Source organism: Amphiura filiformis, chromosome 6, assembly GCF_039555335.1.
Source record: "Amphiura filiformis chromosome 6, Afil_fr2py, whole genome shotgun sequence".
Lineage (NCBI taxonomy): Eukaryota > Metazoa > Echinodermata > Ophiuroidea > Amphilepidida > Amphiuridae > Amphiura > Amphiura filiformis.
Window position 1 is genome coordinate 4,032,221 of NC_092633.1, and position 18,744 is coordinate 4,050,964.

Here is an 18,744-nt window from a genome sequence, read left to right on the forward strand (position 1 = left end):
CCTAACCCTTCAAATGCAGGAACTTAATCACGCTGCGTGCCTCAATTTTCACCATATTGCAGGTTATGCGCTACTGTCCATCTTGCGCCACATGTAAAAGAAAGTAAACATACTTATGAGACCATTTTTGGACCATAATGTACATAAGGACCAGTGATTACACTGACAAAATTTCATCGGTATAGCTCTTTCACTTCTGGGTGATGTCAAAAACTTTTGGATACCCCCTCGTATTTGTTCTTGTGCATGCAACTATACCGCCATGCAGCCATAACAATGTATATTAGTGTTATATCCATTGGTTACTGCTGGCCCCCAAAGGCGCACCCATTCCCTTCCCTTTCTCGACATCTTTAGATCGTTCTTCCTGAAAGCCGTCTCCACTAATTGTTTTCAGATTGCCACCTTTCGGTGCTCGTCTTTTCTTCCCCCCACATGTCTTATAATAGATCAACTCTATGAGGAACACGATAAAGGAGGTAACGACCCCTACCACGAGCATATAGTACACACCCTGTATATCATTGGTGTTGATGGTATAAGCACCACTTCGTTCCCATCTGGTAAGATTTCTGCAGCGATGACGTCTGTCTTCCAGGTCCCACCAGTCTCTCTCAAGATCTTCCAGGACCCCACTGGAACGAAGGGCTTCTATGGCACTTGACAGGTGATCTTTCAGAGGCGATCCAGGCGCCACTGCTAAGGCGTACTGAGTGCGTGCAATGTATTCTCCGACTACTTTCAGCTTGCAAGGTTTGGTGCTGGCTATGTAGTTCAACTCGGGGGTTTCACCAATCAGGGCATAATTGCCGTTAGAAGACTTGACACGGCGCACTCCTTCTGCCATGTCTTTCACATATACGTTCGCGTGGTCATTGTTCATTTTGTGCCAAAATTTTCGAAGAGATGGGGATGATTTCAAACGATGGTATGTATTTCCACCCTTGATTGTGCCATACTTGACTGTCTTTTGGGCCATCACGTCTCCAGGTGTTGCCACAAGAGCCAGTCGTTTGTTGCTTGTAACAAAGTAAGTCACATTTGTCAAGTAAAGGAACACCATTACCAGAAGGAACAACCACCAGAAACCAGTGATGCAACGACCTGCATTGGATCTAGGTGAAACACCATTGTGTTGCAAGAACAGTGAAGAAGCTGCGAACCACATTGAATTCAGCATATTGAAGTTGTCAGCATTCTCCTCTCCTGCTTCTTTTTTCTCTGCTTTTGCTCTCCATTCGTACGGATCATACCGATTAAATACCACAAGCATCAATACAACAGTGCACATACATATAAAATTTAGAAACCATGCATCGATAGTAAATGGGTGGATTATTCTGAATGGATCATGTTTGACGTACGCCGGATGAAGGATCATAGATTGGATACCACTGCTCATAAACGGGTAAGTGAAATCCACCGCTTTCTGGCGGGATCCTGTCACAGTTAGCGGACCAACAGCAACATCAGCTTTCTGTGGGGATAGAACAATGAAAGAAACAGTTACGCAAAAGTACTGAATTTGAATACGTTTAACCAAGCTCAAAGTTTCCATTTTGCTATCTACGTTGTGGTTTTAGTTGTGTAAAGGTTTAAAACATAACCAAAAATTTCAACATAACTATCCGACAGCCCATGATAGGAGACTTCAGATTTCCCAACGATGCGTCGTTGGGAACGTGGGGAAACGCGACGCTATGAAATATACCTATGGAAGATGGGAGTAAAGGAAAGAAGTTTTTCTCTTTATGACTTTCTTTTTGTTTTGTCTCGCACACGAAGCTTCCGAAATATCCTTAAAGTACAACTTAAAAGTCCTGACAAACAGCGTTTAATTGAGATAAAATACTCTCAAAACGGGCTGAAAAATCAATACAATTGTGTTAAATTTGGCACCAAAAAATCATGAAATCAGTTAAAATCCTTAGGAATCACACCCCGACTATATGATTGTAATTATGATGGGCTACTGTATTTCCAACTTGTTTTTTATGGGCACTAATGTTACTTTCAAGCTTGCAAGAACTGCAAAAGTGAAGCAAAAGAAAATCGACTTTTTGAAGATATGTCATGTATGTTGCAAACGTCAAAATATAGTAAGAATATTAAAATAAACGCATGACAAAAAATAACTTGCCCTGGAAGACTGCAAAGTGAGGAGTCATGTGTGTTTTAATCATGTGCATCAAACATGTCAAATGTCCAAATAGAAAAAAGCAAAAGGAATGAAAACTATCGTTCTGCATATTTTAGTAACTCCTTTGGTTTCAATAGCATACATAATTCCAGCATGGTGACCCTCTGACCATGTTGACTGTTCAAAAGGAAAGAGTAGGGCAGTGGCAAAGCTCGATTGCCCTGTCATCCTGTCATCCATTCAACTCGCGTAATTTAGTTGCTACTATGGGTCACATTGGCATTACTCGGTGGTGTTTTATGGCGCGGACGACTTGCTCACTAGTAGAAATACAGAAATTTTGTGATAAGCATGAAGAGAAAATGGAAGATGAAGAGGGGTAAAGGAGAACACATAGGCGTAAAAAGGAAAAGCAAAGAGGAAGAAAAATACACGAGACAAAAAAGGATAAAAGGGGATTTAGACTATGGTAGTCTGCTGTTGTATATTTGTCCCAGCTGCTGGGTACACTGCTATCAGGTAGGAGTCAATAGAGGACCGCACCCAGGTTTTTTGTTTTTTAACACCTTTGGTGGCATTGTTATAACTACTAGGTGTCAAAATGACACCAAGAGTGTAAAAATAACACCCACAAGTGTTAAAAAAATAACACTCCTGGGTGCGGTCCTGTATTGACTCCAACCGGTGTTACTTGAAACACTCGTGTTTTTGCAGTTTACCCAGCAAATATACAACAGGAGGCTACCTTCTAGTCTTTATCCCCTTTTATCCTTTTTTTGTCTCTTGTAATTCTTCCTCTTTACTACCTTTTTACGCCTTTCCTTCCTGTGTAATTTTAACACCCGAGTTTTTGCAGTGTTATTTGAAACTATTGAGGTACCAAAATGCATTGCCTGTTCAATTTGTTATATTGCCATCGTCTTAAGGTGTGGGCAGTTACATTTTGCAACGTGTTTCGTAAAATATGTTAGAAATAAACGAAAGCACGTGTTCAAGTCATGCGCTTAGTACTTTAATGAAAGCATTTTCACATCAGCACATGCAATCAATGAAACTGTGATCAGAGTAGGCCTATCTAGTAGTACATGCCATAATGATGGTGCAGATCGGTCAAAGCTGATCAAATAGGCCATATTTTAAACTCCTCAACAAAAGTTTGGAAAGTTTTTTCAAGCATCTATATCTTAGATTATACTTGTGGATGTTCATATCATGTTGCATATCAATAGACAGCGACATTATTCTCCATTACAATGTCACAACATTTGAAACAATTACTTTTTTCACGGCTGAATACACGTCTTGTGAATGTAGTGGAGTCTCAAACAGAATGTGCCAAATTGACCATACCATTACATTCACAAGACGATGCTTGAAAAAAACTTTCCAAACTTTTGTTGAGGAGTTAAATTTTTATTCGTGAAACATGCCATTAACTTGCCATTAATTTGCAAATTCATCTGTTGTTTAAGACAGTTAACTATTGTTTTGAGTTTTAATTAGAACATATTTTCTGTGATTAATTTTAAATTAACTAGCTTATTATGTTCAAGCATATCAAATGTATATTAATGTTATTAACGTCCAGATCTTGTCATACAATTACGAAGGCTAAAACATGCATTACAGAGATGCCACTCAGTTGCAGAAACAAAACCTTGAAAAACTCCCCCAAACGGGTCAAAATTAAACACTAGGCTATGCTAAAATTTGGACTCGCAAAGAGCCAAAATTTTATTCAGAACCTGAAAAGTGGCATGTCTGTTATTAAAAGCTAAGTAGTTCCAACTGTCGGTGGAACCAAGCATACATTAAAGTTAGCCTGATGACACTGTTGATTCATTTAGACCTAACAATTTAATGTTTCCTACCACTCGTGATATATTAATATTCGCACACGTCAAACGAGATGAGTTATATAAATGAATATTTTTGATTCAAAACGTTCAGTATATTAGAAATGTACAATCGACATGAAATACCGTAAAATCCCGTCTACAAGCATATATAGTGTTTCTTATGAAAGCAAAAATAATTCGAAACAAGCGTAAATATGCCAATACAATCGATTGGTCTTAAAACAATACTTGTTTGTATATGCTTGCTTGGATCCGTAATTTATTTGCTCAAACTCCAAAATGGCGCCTGGATTAATATAGCTTTCATCATAAGCATATGCGTGTAGACGAGGATTTACGGTATTGTCTTTACTTAAGCATGTTCAGTGGCGTAGCTAGAATTTCAGAAGGTAATCCTGTGTGGGACGAGGGCCCAAATCAACACCATCATGGATAAAGACGTCCATTTTCAGAGCAAAACTATTAAAGGAGGTCCAAATTAAATGCTGAACTGTTCAAATATCCCACACAAGTTCACTTTTTGATGGATGTAGTCCACTTTTTGCATGCAAGTAATTTTTTGTAAGGAAAAGGTTAACATTTCTTTGTCTATATTTTAACTATGATACTCCTGCATTTTTTTGAGACAGCCCGAAGGGGGTAAGAGCGTCAGAACATTTTGGATAAGTAGAGTAAATATTGCAGTATTTATATCGAGTCCTTTTTCCAACATTTTAGAGATTCAATTTATTATGAAAAACAAAGGTTGCAAGTTTCGAATTTGTTGCCAATTTGTGAAACACATGATAGCAATACAGTGACACCAGTGGGGGATGGCAAAATGGTCACCCAACCGACCCCCGCCTTTAAATACTAATAGGCTACTCTAAAGATATTGCGAGCTCATTATCCCCGGCCCAACCAAGTTTGACACACCGCACGTTTGAAAAGCTCGGTTAATAACAAATTTGGCAAATGGTAATACCGACGACAATCTTCTGTTGCAGTGTTGTATTTCGGAAGGGGTGGGGGGGGCAAACTTGTGAATCTAAATTGGAACGGAAATACGAAATACTGATAATATAAATTATAATTTATTTCGTACGGAACTGCACCTATTGGTATGTACTGTTTCCCCTTCTCTATCTCCCTACCTTCTCTGTCCTCTCCCTCCCTCTTTCCTGCATTAGTACCAGGGATGTGGTCAAATACGCTATGTTTGTCAGGGGAAAATCCCCCGCCCACGCAGCTACGCCACTGCATTTCTTGTTATGCCTTAGTTGATTAGTTGTTTTATATTAGACTTAGAAATGTAAGTCTATTCTACTATTCTATAGGCCTAAGCGCTCTACTGAGAACATAACGCTTCACGATGCAAAACATGTCATGTTAAAATCGATTAACGTGCAAGCTATTATATGCATGCCACTAAAAATAATTACTCACCCCTCTGACTACTTCCCCGACCATACCATTCCAAATTCTACTGTAAACGCCAGGTGCCCCGTATTTGTTATCGGGCACCAGCTCCACCTGGAACTCAAAGTCGATACCTCGTATTACCGATCTAATTCTATCTAAAAAGTTAATAACGTAGCCCTCGTAACGGCCATTACCGCTGTACTCTCCTACTGAACCGGGGTATCTAATCGGATCGTCACTGCTCTGACGCCTGTAGCGGTAGTTCTTGTATCTCTCTCGATCGTTGCTAGCTTGTACGAGTTTCTCGCGAAGAAAGAGAAAAGGGGGTACCTGCATCACATCATGCAATGTACAAAAAAATGTAAAGTCTTTCAAAACATCTGCTAAAGACAGGAAAATACATACTAATAATCAATTCCATTTGGAATGACATGAACCCATTTTAATAAAGACACAAACGAAACAAGTAAACACTGATCATGTACCAACATTTTTTTACAAGGATTAAAACAAGCACTGACATAATTTCCTGAAACTTCTTTAACATTTCCTGAAAATGTGCATTTCCCTCCATATTTCCCTACACCAAAATGTCCTGAAATCGGGAAATTTCCTGAAGATTTACATCCCTGACTTTTAGTAGCAGGTACGGTTTATTTGCGTGGCAATTGTTTCAACCTGTGACGACAGGATGAGAGTTCGTAAGGGCAACGTTGGGACAATCCGACAATAGGTCACATTCACAAACAATAGGTCGCAAACAATGGGTCGACTTACGAAACCACGATAGACATTGTCGTTAATCCCTCTTTTTGAACACCAATTTTTAACACGTGTACTTGTTCGTCAACTAGCTTTAGACATTTTATCATATTTGACCGATAATAGTTCTTGAATACACTGTATTTGTATTTAGTAGCTGGGAATGGGGAATAGATTAATTTAATATCTAGGTATTATAGGAATTGCCCTACTGTCTAGTGACTCAACCTTTTAACATTATCCCTATGAACTCTCACGCTCTTGCAATATTGCATTAAATCGTCACCTGGTGCCACATTGCCCATATTCCCTTCCTATATTGTTATTTAGTTCCTGGTTGCGATCGACGATTGGTACCGTTGAAGTTCGTTGATGTAGTGAAGTAACTTGACCAACCTGTTTTAAAAGTAAACTTACATTTTTTGGAAAACGATTGTTCTACGCTCATCACTAACAATATAGACAAAACAATATCAACAAGCAAAATTGTATGTATACATTTTTTTTATGATACAATGATATTTGAACCTGCAAAAGAACATAACATACATAATGCGATATTTATGACATTTCTTGTATTTTTGAACCTGTAATTAAAAGAATATCGATCCAATGCAAAGTAAGCATTTATATAGAACAATGGTAATTTGAAAAAGACATTTCAATAAGATTATCAGTTGCAGCTAAAGGATAAAAGCTATATTTTGTAGACATCCGCTACGGCTGGATATCCAATCCGACCTCGGCACACTGACCTATCCTGTTGACAAGATTCCTATATTAGAACATGACAAAACATGCAGAACAAATCATGTCACTATAAATTTCAATATTCTGAAAATTGGCTCTTACCTCAATGCTGACGATCCTGATCTTTCTATCCTTGGCAATTCTGAAGGCCGTTGTGTTTAGATTACCCGGACTCTGCCAATCTTCACCTCGGCGGTCTTCAAGGTATGCGGGATTCTGGGTCCATTCACCTCTCTGCAAATCATTGAAAATAATATTAGTAATATTAGTACTGCGCCAAGCAAACAAAACGACAACAACATAGATGGATTAAGGAATGGTATTTAGGGGACAATGTTACCCAACTTGTAGTTCCGAGTATCTGCATTTATATTGAAAGTTTTGCATTACAGGGGCGAATCTAGATGCGTATTACGCCGGGTGACTCGGAGTGCACCCGTGGCTGTAATGTGCTGAAAATCTCAATTACTGTTGATTATTTATTGATGAACTACCTCTGATAGGAGTTACTGTTGAACAACCTGTGATCTCAGTCACTGTTGAACTACCTCTGATCAGTTACTGAACTACCTCTGATCGCAGTTACTGTTGAACTAAGGAAAAAGGGATGTTAGGGATATGTCCATGAGTAAACAGTGGCGTCAATTAACCATTATCTTGACTTGGACAATAGCTTCACATGATGGGTCGCCCCTTGGTCTCCCTCCAAGTCATTCTTCTCAAGTCTGGTCGTCCTTTCTGCTTCCTGCAGGGGTATTCTTGTGCCCTGCCTAACTTGGTCTTTCCATCTTGTTGATGTCTAGGTGACTTTAGGAATATCAGAACCATAAAGTGCATATTCAAGGATACATGTATTAGAACTTACTTCGTCCAGGTAGCTTCAAATATCTTTTTGAATGTTCAAAACAACAACAACAAAACCCCCAGATTCAGTACATGACTCACCAGTTGTCTCAGTGTGTCCCCTCGGCCACTGAATATGGTAATTGTATAATTGACTCGGTTACCATTTTCATCAAATGCCACATTGCCTGTCATACCCTCAAATCCATGCCCCTGATAATGTAAACATAAATGTAAGTTAATATTTAGCCTAAAATCATATAACATGTGGTATTGATAAAAGTTGTATTAAAGCCTTCACTTCCATAATTTGTGACATAAAAAGTGTAAGCTATTTCCTTAAGGGATCTAAAATGAGCGTTTATTGCGTTTCGACAGTATTTTTGTGGGACATGAGAGCACCTCAGACCTATCGAATTGCATTCTGAATACGAATCTGAATATTAAGGGCTGGGGTATGAACGTTTGGACAGTATTTATTTTGGGACATCAGAGCACATCAGACATATCGAATTGCATTCTGAATACGAAGAATGTCATTCTGATATCAAATAATTTTCATTTTTGAAAATCACAATATAATACAAATTTTATGACAAATTATAAAATTTGATATTTTTCAAATTTTGATATATAACAGTCCTCGAAGTAAATTATATAAATCTAATGTTATATTCTTAAAGTGTATGTAGCAGGGAGGAAAAGCCGACGGTCAATTGAAAATTTTGACCTTTCATATTTAAGATATGGATTTTATTCCCAAAAGACCTTTTTTTTTTGGTGTTTTGGGAAAAAAATCCATATCTTCAATACGAAAGGTCAAAATTTTCAATTGATCGTCGGCTTTTCATCCCACCTACATACACTTTAAGTATAAATCATCAGATTTCTAAAGTTTACTTCAAGTACTGTTAAATATCAAAAATATCAATTTTAATGATTTGCCATAAAATGTGTATTAAATTGCGAATTTCAAAAATCAAAATTATTTGATATCAGAATGACATTCTTCGTATTCAGAATGCAATTCGATATGTCTGATGTGCTCTGATGTCCCAAAATAAATACTGTCCAAACGTTCATACCCCAGCCCTTAATAAATAGTGAACTTTACATCAATAGGATGTGGTTATTGTTAACATGGTCACTCAAAATGCACTATCATCATTGATTCAAATTCCCACATGTACAGACAGGACAGAGAATCAGTTGAATTATGACGTATCTTACACAATTTCAACTACAGAAAATATAGACTTCAACGGTTCTGGTTCTAATACTAGTCTATAATAAACTATTACATTACATTACAGACATTATTTGGATGCACCGTTCCTTAAACAAGCTCGCATCGCTTACAATGCGATATACCGTGGTGTAAAAACAAGATATGGCTGAGCTGTTTTAATAGCCCTTTTTAAAAATACATGTCTTATGGTGATAGAAGATTGTTCCTCACTTTTGAGGCACAAACGTGCTATTGCCCCCTGACTTGTGTGTTCTTATACATTTCACAAGTAACCATCGGAAGACGGTTATATTGAATAATTGAAAGTCATTTAAAGTAGCCTGGTGATAAATTTGAATACAGACCTGCCAACCTACGGATGTCAGAAAGAGGGACATTGAGGCCAAAACCTTGTACATGTACACAAACCAGATACCAACAAATTCAAAGACTTGAAGTGTGCAATACTTCAGGGAAGGTTTTGCAGGTCTAAATTTATCGCAATAGACTAAAGAGAATGCTCCAAAATTTGAAATTTGCATCATTTTCTGCTGTTCTTACATTTAAATTTGCCATCACTGTCCCTCTTTTTCACTTTGGAAAACCCCAAATGAGGGACAGTCCCTCAAAATGAGGGAGTTGGCAGGTCTGTATATGAATGCTGTAAAGTATTACAGGTAGTATCAAATATGCATTTCCCCTTCTTTTATGAAGAAAAGAAATTTATTATATAACTACTTTTTTTAATTCCACGTTCAACTTAATACGCATCTCTTTATTAATAAACTCGACTTTAATACTGACTTTGCCAAAAACTGGTATTGGGTCATATGCCCAATACAGTTCAGCTGTAAGTACTGCGAAAGATTGCATATCCAATCATTGAATATGCAGGTGAAATCAGTCTCTTTACTTTCCCTCCTGCGTATAACACACAAGCCATAAGTATATCAGCAAGTATGCAATTTCAAGAGTTTCCCTATAAATAGTATTAATAGTGTGTCTTTGAATTCTCAGCCAATTATGACACATGTAGCAGAATCACCTTGCAAGGTCATGGCTTGAATGATTTGGTATCAGAATATCAACATAAGCAGCAGTAGCCATGGTAGCTGCAACTACACTAAGCCAAAAAAGAAACTTATAATTTTTCACAAGGTCATATCTTAAAATTACACACAGGATTGCCTCAATACTCTACTCTAAACACATGTCACTAACTATGCAGTTGTCCAACTGACACAACAACAAAATGCACTGACATGCAACACCTTCCTGGACCACATTCACAGCGCAACAGATTTCTTTGGCTGGGTTCCAATTATTCGCCTGTGAATGTGATCCCGGAAGCTGTTCCGTGTCAGTGCATTTTACTGTTGTGTCAGTTGGACAACTGCTTGGTTACTGACATGTTTTTAGAGTAGAGTATTGAAGTAATCCGGTGTGTAAATTTTGGTCATGTACAGGCGAATAATTGGAACGCAGCCAAAGAAATCTGTTGCGCTGTGAATGTGGTCCAGGAAGGTGTTGCATGTCAGTGCATTTTGCTGTTGTGTCAGTTGGACAACTGTTTGGTTACTGACCAGTGTTTAGAGTAGAGTATTGAAGTAATCCTGTGTGCAATTTTTGTTCATTTTTATGGAGAGGATTTAAAGATATGACCTTGTGAAAAATTATAAGTTTCTTTTTTGGCTTAGTGTATCTTCACCATTGATATCCAGTTCATATTGCCATTTCTAAAGTAAACAATGATTCTGGAATTTCTTTTTCAACGTTTATGTACGCTGGCCGCGCTGGGGAAAGATTAAAAATGTTTTCAACTATTCTAGAATTGTCTTAGTCTTCCGTTAGTACTTACATTCATTAATTCTTCAGTGAGATCGTTTGGTGAAGCTTTACCAACAGCAGTTGGACACGTCAACATCTGAGTATCACCAGGGAGCACAGCAGCACCAGTTTGGCCCTGTTCTGCCTTTCTTTTGACGAATCTTCCCAGAGCATGACCAATAGCTAAAACGGCATCAAAGGCAAGTTTCTCACGCATCGGAAAACTGTAGATGGAGTCGTAACTGGATTTGGCTGATGGGATAGTGTACTGGTACTCACGAGTGAAGTTCATGGTGAAGTAGGTCATGTAAGCATTTGTGCTTTCTAGCTGGTCTTTAAACTGTTCCGGTAAACTTAAGTCCTACAAGGGCAACATTAATAAGGTACTAGTGTAATGTGAAAGCCATCCTACAGTGTGTCCCCGAAAGAACGGTATCGTCGGAAACTTAATTGTTTAGGTATTTTAATTAGACAACTAAACATAACTAACTTGACAATTGACCACACCGTTCGTGAAATATAAGAATTTTACGAAACTCCCTCATTTTCAAACCTTTGCACGGATTCAAATATCAATCAATGATCTGTATTCGGAGTGCTAATCACTGCGCATTATCAGCGCATGAGGCGTCTGTTGTCATTGATAGATATTTGACTCCGTGGAACGGGCTAAAAATGAGGTAGTTTTGTAAAATTCTTTTATTTCAAAAACGGGAGTGATCAATTGTCAAAATTAAAAAGGTATGTGATAGCTGATATATTCCTCAAGCACATCAGTTATTTAGTTACGTTTGGTTTATGCGTTAAAATGCCCAAACAATTCAGTTTCCGACGATACACGTTATTTCAGAGACACCCTATATTGCGCGTAGTTTTCATGAACATGCGCGCTGGGTCTTTATTATAATACAGGCTTTTTTAAGTTATCGACTGCTCAGTGCCAAAAGCGGGTAAGTGCAATAGCTGCCCTGTGAACAATTGGCAATTTACACACAGTATATTGTACTCGTATACACATAGCAGCTATTGCACTTACCCACTTCTGGCACTGAGCAGTCGTTATATCTATTTGACCAACCTAATTCTTTTTTTTTTGTCTTACTTTTCTTTGGATATGAAAGAATGAATACGAATCATTCATGAGTGGTCGATGACTAGAACATACGCAGTGGAAAATGGGGAATTAACTTGGGCTAAATTTCATTTTGGTTGACAAACGGATCTATTAAATGTACAGCTACTTACCAAGTTGCCCAAAATCCACGTGTATTTACTGTTCAGTGATCCCATTGGTGGGTTTTCGTTGTTCATGTCATATCCCTGGAAGTAGTAACACCAAACAAAATAAAGAGAAACAAGAGTGATGAGAGACAGTACTGTTAAAAATAAATAGTAGTAAAGTATTATAAGCATGTCCAAAGCACCCATTGCCGGGGCAGATTTTTGATTCTATACGTATAGTAACGTTGCATGAGGGGCACTTTTTTCTTTCAATATTTTTGGGGAGGCACTCTGCCCCCCTGCCAGCCCGCTGGCTACGCTACTGCGCACTGTGGGTGACCGAGTGGGGTTTGAGGATTCCTCCTAGGAATCGAGAAAATAATTTGCTTTAATGCATGTCAAAACTAACAAGCGAGGTGATTATCCGTTCGGAATCGAGAAATATTTCAAAACCGTATATTGCACATCTGATAACGTTTTGGGATTTTCTCCCAGTTTCCTCCCCCTGTCAAATAGGGGTGGCACTTTATTTATGTATACTTTGACGCCAGTTGTCCCTGTCAAATGGGCGGCATGAAAAGGGCATTGCCCCCCTGCAGAGCTTTCCCCCCAATTACCCCCTAAATATGGAAAGTTTGAGATATACATAGTCACAATATTCCAAAACTTTGTTACCCACAACCAACATGAGTACCCTCACTCCCCGGAAGATTAAATGCGAAATGTGTCAGTTCGATTCAAATAAATTCCGATAGTGTTCCGACACTACCAAGGAGCCTTACCTTCTCCAAAACCTCTTTACACAATGACTCATCGATGCAATACAAGAGAATGTTTTTGCTTTTAGCCGTGGTTGTCTTGACGAGAGTACCCTCTACATCATCTGGATCAATAGCAAGTACTGTGACGTTCCAATCATTAGCTTTCACTTCCGACATTACACCCTGGAAGTTAACAAAAGCTGAAAAGAGCAAAATCACAATTTATCTTCATTATTACTATACTCCATGATGATACAATACATGGGCTTGTTGGTGCCCATTTATGTTTGTGGACATGACAAAGTCATTTATATAGTTTACAAAATCCAAAATAGATGCCAAATGGTCAAAAATTCAAAATGGCGGCTGATATAGCGAATTTCAGTCAATCTTAATGAAAGAAAGATATTCTCAGGCCGATAGTAGCGATTTTGGTGTCTAGAATATAGATAAGTTGACTTCTGACGTCAATGCCTGGCAGTATGCGCACGCATCATCGCAAAATGATTGTTTTTTGCCTGGCAGTATGCGCGCGCATCATATTTAGTTCAGGGCTCGTGTTTTTAAAACTCCCGCCTCATTACAATAAGGCTATTGAACAATGTAATGGTTGCATGGGGTTCACTCAAGCATATGTGACGTGTCATGTCAAAAGGAGACACTTTTGGGCAGGTTATCAATTTTGAGGTTTTTACATAATCTTAAATATAGAAAATCTTTGCTCTACAACACCGTTTTCTCCAATGAAATCGGACATTCCTAAGCGAAGATATTGAGTTTGTAAGTTATGATACTATAAAATTGGAAATTGAGATATCGACCTTGAAAAATATTATTGACAATGTTGAGAGTAGGAATTACCTTGAAAATGTCTCAAAAAATACAAGATGCCAGTTATATTCCGGTCTGAAACTATCAGACAATATTTTTTACAGAAAATCACTACTCGTCAAACATATTCCTATAACACAAATGCAAATAAAAATAGTACTAACCGTCCCCCGAGTCAACAAGAAGAGTAAATGCACGCCACTTGAAATAATGCAGAATATCAATGAAAAAATTCGACATGTCTTCCGGGGCGGGGTACATTTTGAACGCTTTCGAACCACTTTCGAAGCTGCCTACGTCGACACCGAAAACAGGGTTCGAACCATGACTAATGACTCCAGAAAGATCCTCGCAATCTGGGCACTTGTCACCAAGCACGATGAGCGCCGAAGGCCTTTGAGCGTTGATCATATCACATACTGAAAAAAAAATCAAGACAAATAATAGGTTAACTTGTTGATACATTAGTTGTCGGATGATGTCGACAATCGATAAAGATGGAGATGCGTGGGATGAATTAAGACAACGACGAAGATGATCATAACTTAGTAAAAATGGCCAACTTACTGTCTTCGATTGCTGTGTAGACTGCATTGACTGGTTTTGTATCACCTTGGAAATAATTCATACCATGTGGTTCAGGTATAAGAGTCCTGTTGTTTTTGACTCTGTTAATGGCATCACGAATTATGGTCCCAAATTCGTCACCAATGGTACCGCCACTATCCCCATAGAAGCCACCTACGAACGAAAGAGAAACAGATCTTTATGAGAAAGAATTCCTTATCTATTTATGTGATCTTTCTTTAACCAGAGTAGCCCTTTCAGTATCGGGTACCGTCACCAAGGAGGACTGAGTAACAAGTTATATCAAAACAGTATTTTAACACATTGCACAGCAGGTCAAATAATAATTACATTAAACAGTAATAACATTAGACGAATACACAATATTAAAGCAATAATGTGATTTGCATAAAAAATAATGTTACTTTTCACATTGTCCCTTTTTAATTTCGAGTCAAACAAATGAGGTAAATCGAAGAAAATTGCTATTTTTTTCACGCGCCTACATTGTTTACTGATCGTATTACATGTATTATTGGGCGGAGCTTCACGCAGCTGGGATGTATATAAATAAGACGCAAGACGAATGGATTCAATTATACATATTGTGGAGCAAATCACATAATTTGCTTTAACTCGTATCTCAGGAATTGCATGGTATATAATGTGGTAAATGCCCAATTTGGGTTTCTTGCTGAGATAAGTCCAAAATACTTCAAAGTGCATTTAAAAAAATAAAATGCTAGTGTGAACAATACCCCACGAGGAATGACAAAGGTCAAGAACTAAATTTATATAGCAGTAAAGGCACTATAAAAGACATGGGCCAATCAGTGGTTCACAGCATCTTGGGAACAACAAGAGTGAATAGGCACAGTAAAGCATCACTTATATGGTCATGTGTCTTATGGTGGGACCACAAAATACCTGGTGGCGTTACATTTTTCTCTCCCCTTTCTGATTTAACTTGTTGTCACAAAGCTATTCTTGGTCCAATTGTATCAAGTTTGGGCTTATTATACAGCTTGATTATTCTAATTTTCAAATATGTTTCTCAATTTGGAATTCAAATTTGTTTAATTAGTGCAAAATATTAAAATGTTAACGAAGGTAAACCTGGTGGTGGATATGTGGTAGAGGATATGTGGTAGAGGAATATGTACAATCTCTATGGCAAATGCTTTGAAGACATGATATCTTTTTGAATTTTAATTATATCATTGTCAAATTGTGTGCTATACATGAAAATCATACCTCAAATGAAAGCTTGTTTATTCATTATTCATATTCCGCTATTAATTTGATCTAATCGTGTTTACAAGTATTCACTGAGAACTGCAAGTCGCAAGAACCACAATTTTTTCCTATTCACTTACACACAAATGCCAACATTTTCAGTCACAACATGCGTTTTGGCTTTCAATTGTTGTATCTTGAGAATTATACACCCTAAAATAGGAAAAGTATACATTTTTGGAAAGCTTTTTACCCCAGGAATCTAAATATGCAGTTAAAATAAATGTAGGATACACTCTCAAGAAAAAATTGTCAAAAATGTAATCAACATTTTGTGCATGAAGTTGCGTATATTTCCGCACCCTGTATCACCACTTTGGTCAATCATAACATAGCAAAAGTATACATTTTATTAAAGCTCATAGTGTGGCCTGTCACAAAATTAGATTTCATTTCAGGTATTCCATATCAGTAGCAAATGCAATAAATAATCAATTTACTAGTAAAATTAAATTTTTTCATGATATCACCCTATATATTTTCTTACGCACCCTGTATACCAACTTCAATTTTGCATAGTTGGATTCCTTGGAACATAAGCTTTCCAAAAATGTATAGTTTTGCTGGTGTGAGATGTAGGCCTATAGTTTTAGATATGTATCAATTTTAGTGAAAAGGAAGACAAATGATCAAAATCAGTGCTTGTAACGCAAATGTGCCCCACCATATGACACATGACCATATGCACTCTGCTCTTGAAGGATGGTGCGCCGTTGTCAGATATGTCTCCGACTACTCAATCTGGTAGACTATTCCAAACATGAACTGAAGTGTGGATAAGGTCCTGCAAGTAAATCTGGTTCTAGAAACTGGTACTGTGAGAACATGGCAAGGCATGGACAAGCTGGAGCGGGTAGCTCTTCTGACTACAAATGGCTTTGGTATAGCAGTGCCTTCAGATCTGGTGGGCACAAGCTGGTGTGCATTTTGTAGAGGATCTAGGACTGTTGCTGCAGCCACTTAGCGTCTTTGATGTAGCGATGTGATATTCGGCTCTGTACTTGCTTCCTCTTCGCTCACACCTATGATTCGAAGGGCCTTCCTCTGGGTAGAGTTTAGTAATCCTAGAGTGGTGGCGATGGCACTCATTCAAGACAGTGAGGCGTATTCCATCACACTGTGAACTTGGGCCTTGTAAACGGTTGCTCTGCCTGACACCGGCTCTGACATCAGGTCTATTTGCAACTCTCCTCGGAGCGCACAGCTTCTGTCCTGCTCTGGATGCGACATTCGAAATGCGCTTTGTCCAGGTCAACTTGCTGTCGACTGTTACTACCAGGATCTCCTGCTCCTCCTCAGCCAGTTTGGTGGTACCAAACAGAAGATCTAGCTTGGTTGGATTCCTCTTTCTTGATATTGTCATTGCCTTACATTTCGATGGCTTGAAGGTCACCTTCCATCCATCTGTCTGCCCAGATTTCCTCATTTTCTCCAGTTCTCTGTTCAGGCTAGCAGTAATGGCTTCAGGGTTGTATGTGTACAAATGTAATCTCACAAAATAAGGTGGAATCATCTGCGTAGAGGTAGAGTTGGTTTTCACACTCATCATCCAGGTCATCAATGAAGACAGATAACAAAAGTGGGCCCAATATTGACCCCTGAGAAATTGATGCATTGATGCAGGAAGTACTTGATGACTGGCCAGAAAAGATAACTTTGATGGAACGATCTGTCTCCAGGCAGCTCCTAATCCAGGTGAGCAGCTTGCCGGATACTCATTTTGCCGTGAGTTTCTAGCAATGGCCAATATGCCAGACCTTGTCAAATGCTCCTTTGAGGGCAATCAGGCGCACTTCATTGCCTCTGTTCAGGGAGTTTTTGGGTCACTCAGACAGTCTGCCGCCTGGACAACCAATTCTTTAGAAATGCTTAGTCGCGCTAAAAGTCGATCGATACATGTAAAAATCAGCACAATTCAGAGATACACCTTTTTGCTATGAAATTAATTTTCTCGGTCAAATATAAAGCAATATTTTTTTTTTTCTTCAGTAATGTCAGTTAAAAACTTGGTGCTTGGATATACATTTTTTAAAATCCTGGTGTTAAAATTAAGCATCAAATTGTGTCTTTTAGTGTGATATTTTGATTTTTATAGGCCTTGAATTCGCCTGCGAGCTTTTTACGGAATTCATGTTTTAGCGTCTCAAACTAACATAGTTTGCTAAAGAAAGATATTTCCCACCTCTGTAAAGCACATCGTGTGGGTCTATATGTTATAGTTTTGTCAGAATTTCCGTTTTTGTTTTACCCTTTTTCCATTCATGATCCGAAAATGTCAAACTAAGTAAAAGTAGGCAATGGTGAGTACTTTTATCTCGAGAGCAACCAGCAGAAATAGTCGATATTTCCTTTGTTGTTATCCAGGTCAATTTTTCATTGAAAGCAAATTGCCCGACCAGCGATTAAATCCCCAATTGGGTGTTCTGGTTAAACATGATCAGTAGGAGCGCTATAGGTCTGGGAATTTCTTTGCTATATTGAAGTTCTGGCAACACTATAGCCATGCCGGTATTCCTATTAAACCCAGGGATATCGATCCACAATGCTAGTACTAGCCTTTAGATTTCACGTGTTGATTTAGAAATTTTTTCAGCCGACAGTGAAAGATGGTGAAATCAAAACGGAAATTCTGACAAAACTATGATATATAGCTCACGGTGATGTGCTTTAGAAAGTTGGGGAAAATCCTTCATTAGCGAACTATATTACTTTGAAAAGCTAAAAGGTTGATCCAAGAAAAAGCTCGCGGGCCGAGCTGAAGCCTATAAAAATCGAATATCTTACACTAAATAACTGAATGTCAGGCCTAAGTTTAACACCAGGATAAAAAAAAAAAATCAGTATCAAGCATTATAGTTTTTCCAGCCATTTACTGAAAAAATGAAAATTATTGCTTTTCATTTGGCTGAGAAAAAAATTTTACACTGAAAAGGTGTAACTCAAAATTTTGCTCATTTCAACACCAATTTCGATCGTTTGTATTGCCTCATTAAATGACTGAGTGAGCCTTGCAGAACAAAAGAATCGGTTGTGCAGGTAGCTGACTGCAGAATGGTGAGGATATCAGCTGTGCTGTGGTCTAAATCAATACTGTCTATCTGATATTAGCAAAAAAGCAAACTAAAACAGTACCAACTGACCAGCAGGGAAACTTTGAATGGATCTTAAAAAGATTCAAGTAGTGTACATAACCAAGGAAAATAAATGTTAAAAACTGTTTAATATGTACAACAACATCCAAAATTTAGGGTTAAAAAG

General features: G+C 38.1%; 1 protein-coding gene across 6 annotated transcripts in view; it reads right to left on the reverse strand.

Annotated features, from left to right (window-relative positions):
* The window catches only part of LOC140154848 (glutamate receptor 1-like), a 100,934-nt gene that overhangs the window by 72,724 nt on the left and 9,466 nt on the right, over window positions 1-18,744 (reverse strand). For 5 of the 6 annotated variants that reach the window (XM_072177491.1, XM_072177493.1, XM_072177492.1 and 2 more), the window contains exons 2-8: window positions 14,191-14,364; window positions 13,788-14,042; window positions 12,814-12,992; window positions 12,056-12,130; window positions 10,842-11,171; window positions 7,858-7,968; window positions 7,015-7,146 (exon numbers count right to left, since the gene is read on the reverse strand). In XM_072177491.1, coding sequence (XP_072033592.1) covers window positions 7,015-7,146; window positions 7,858-7,968; window positions 10,842-11,171; window positions 12,056-12,130; window positions 12,814-12,992; window positions 13,788-14,042; window positions 14,191-14,364 — 1,256 coding nt within the window. Of the gene's footprint in view, window positions 1-151; window positions 1,478-5,424; window positions 5,731-7,014; window positions 7,147-7,857; window positions 7,969-10,841; window positions 11,172-12,055; window positions 12,131-12,813; window positions 12,993-13,787; window positions 14,043-14,190; window positions 14,365-18,744 lie in introns of those variants that run through there. The other variant, XM_072177495.1, reaches the window with a different exon arrangement.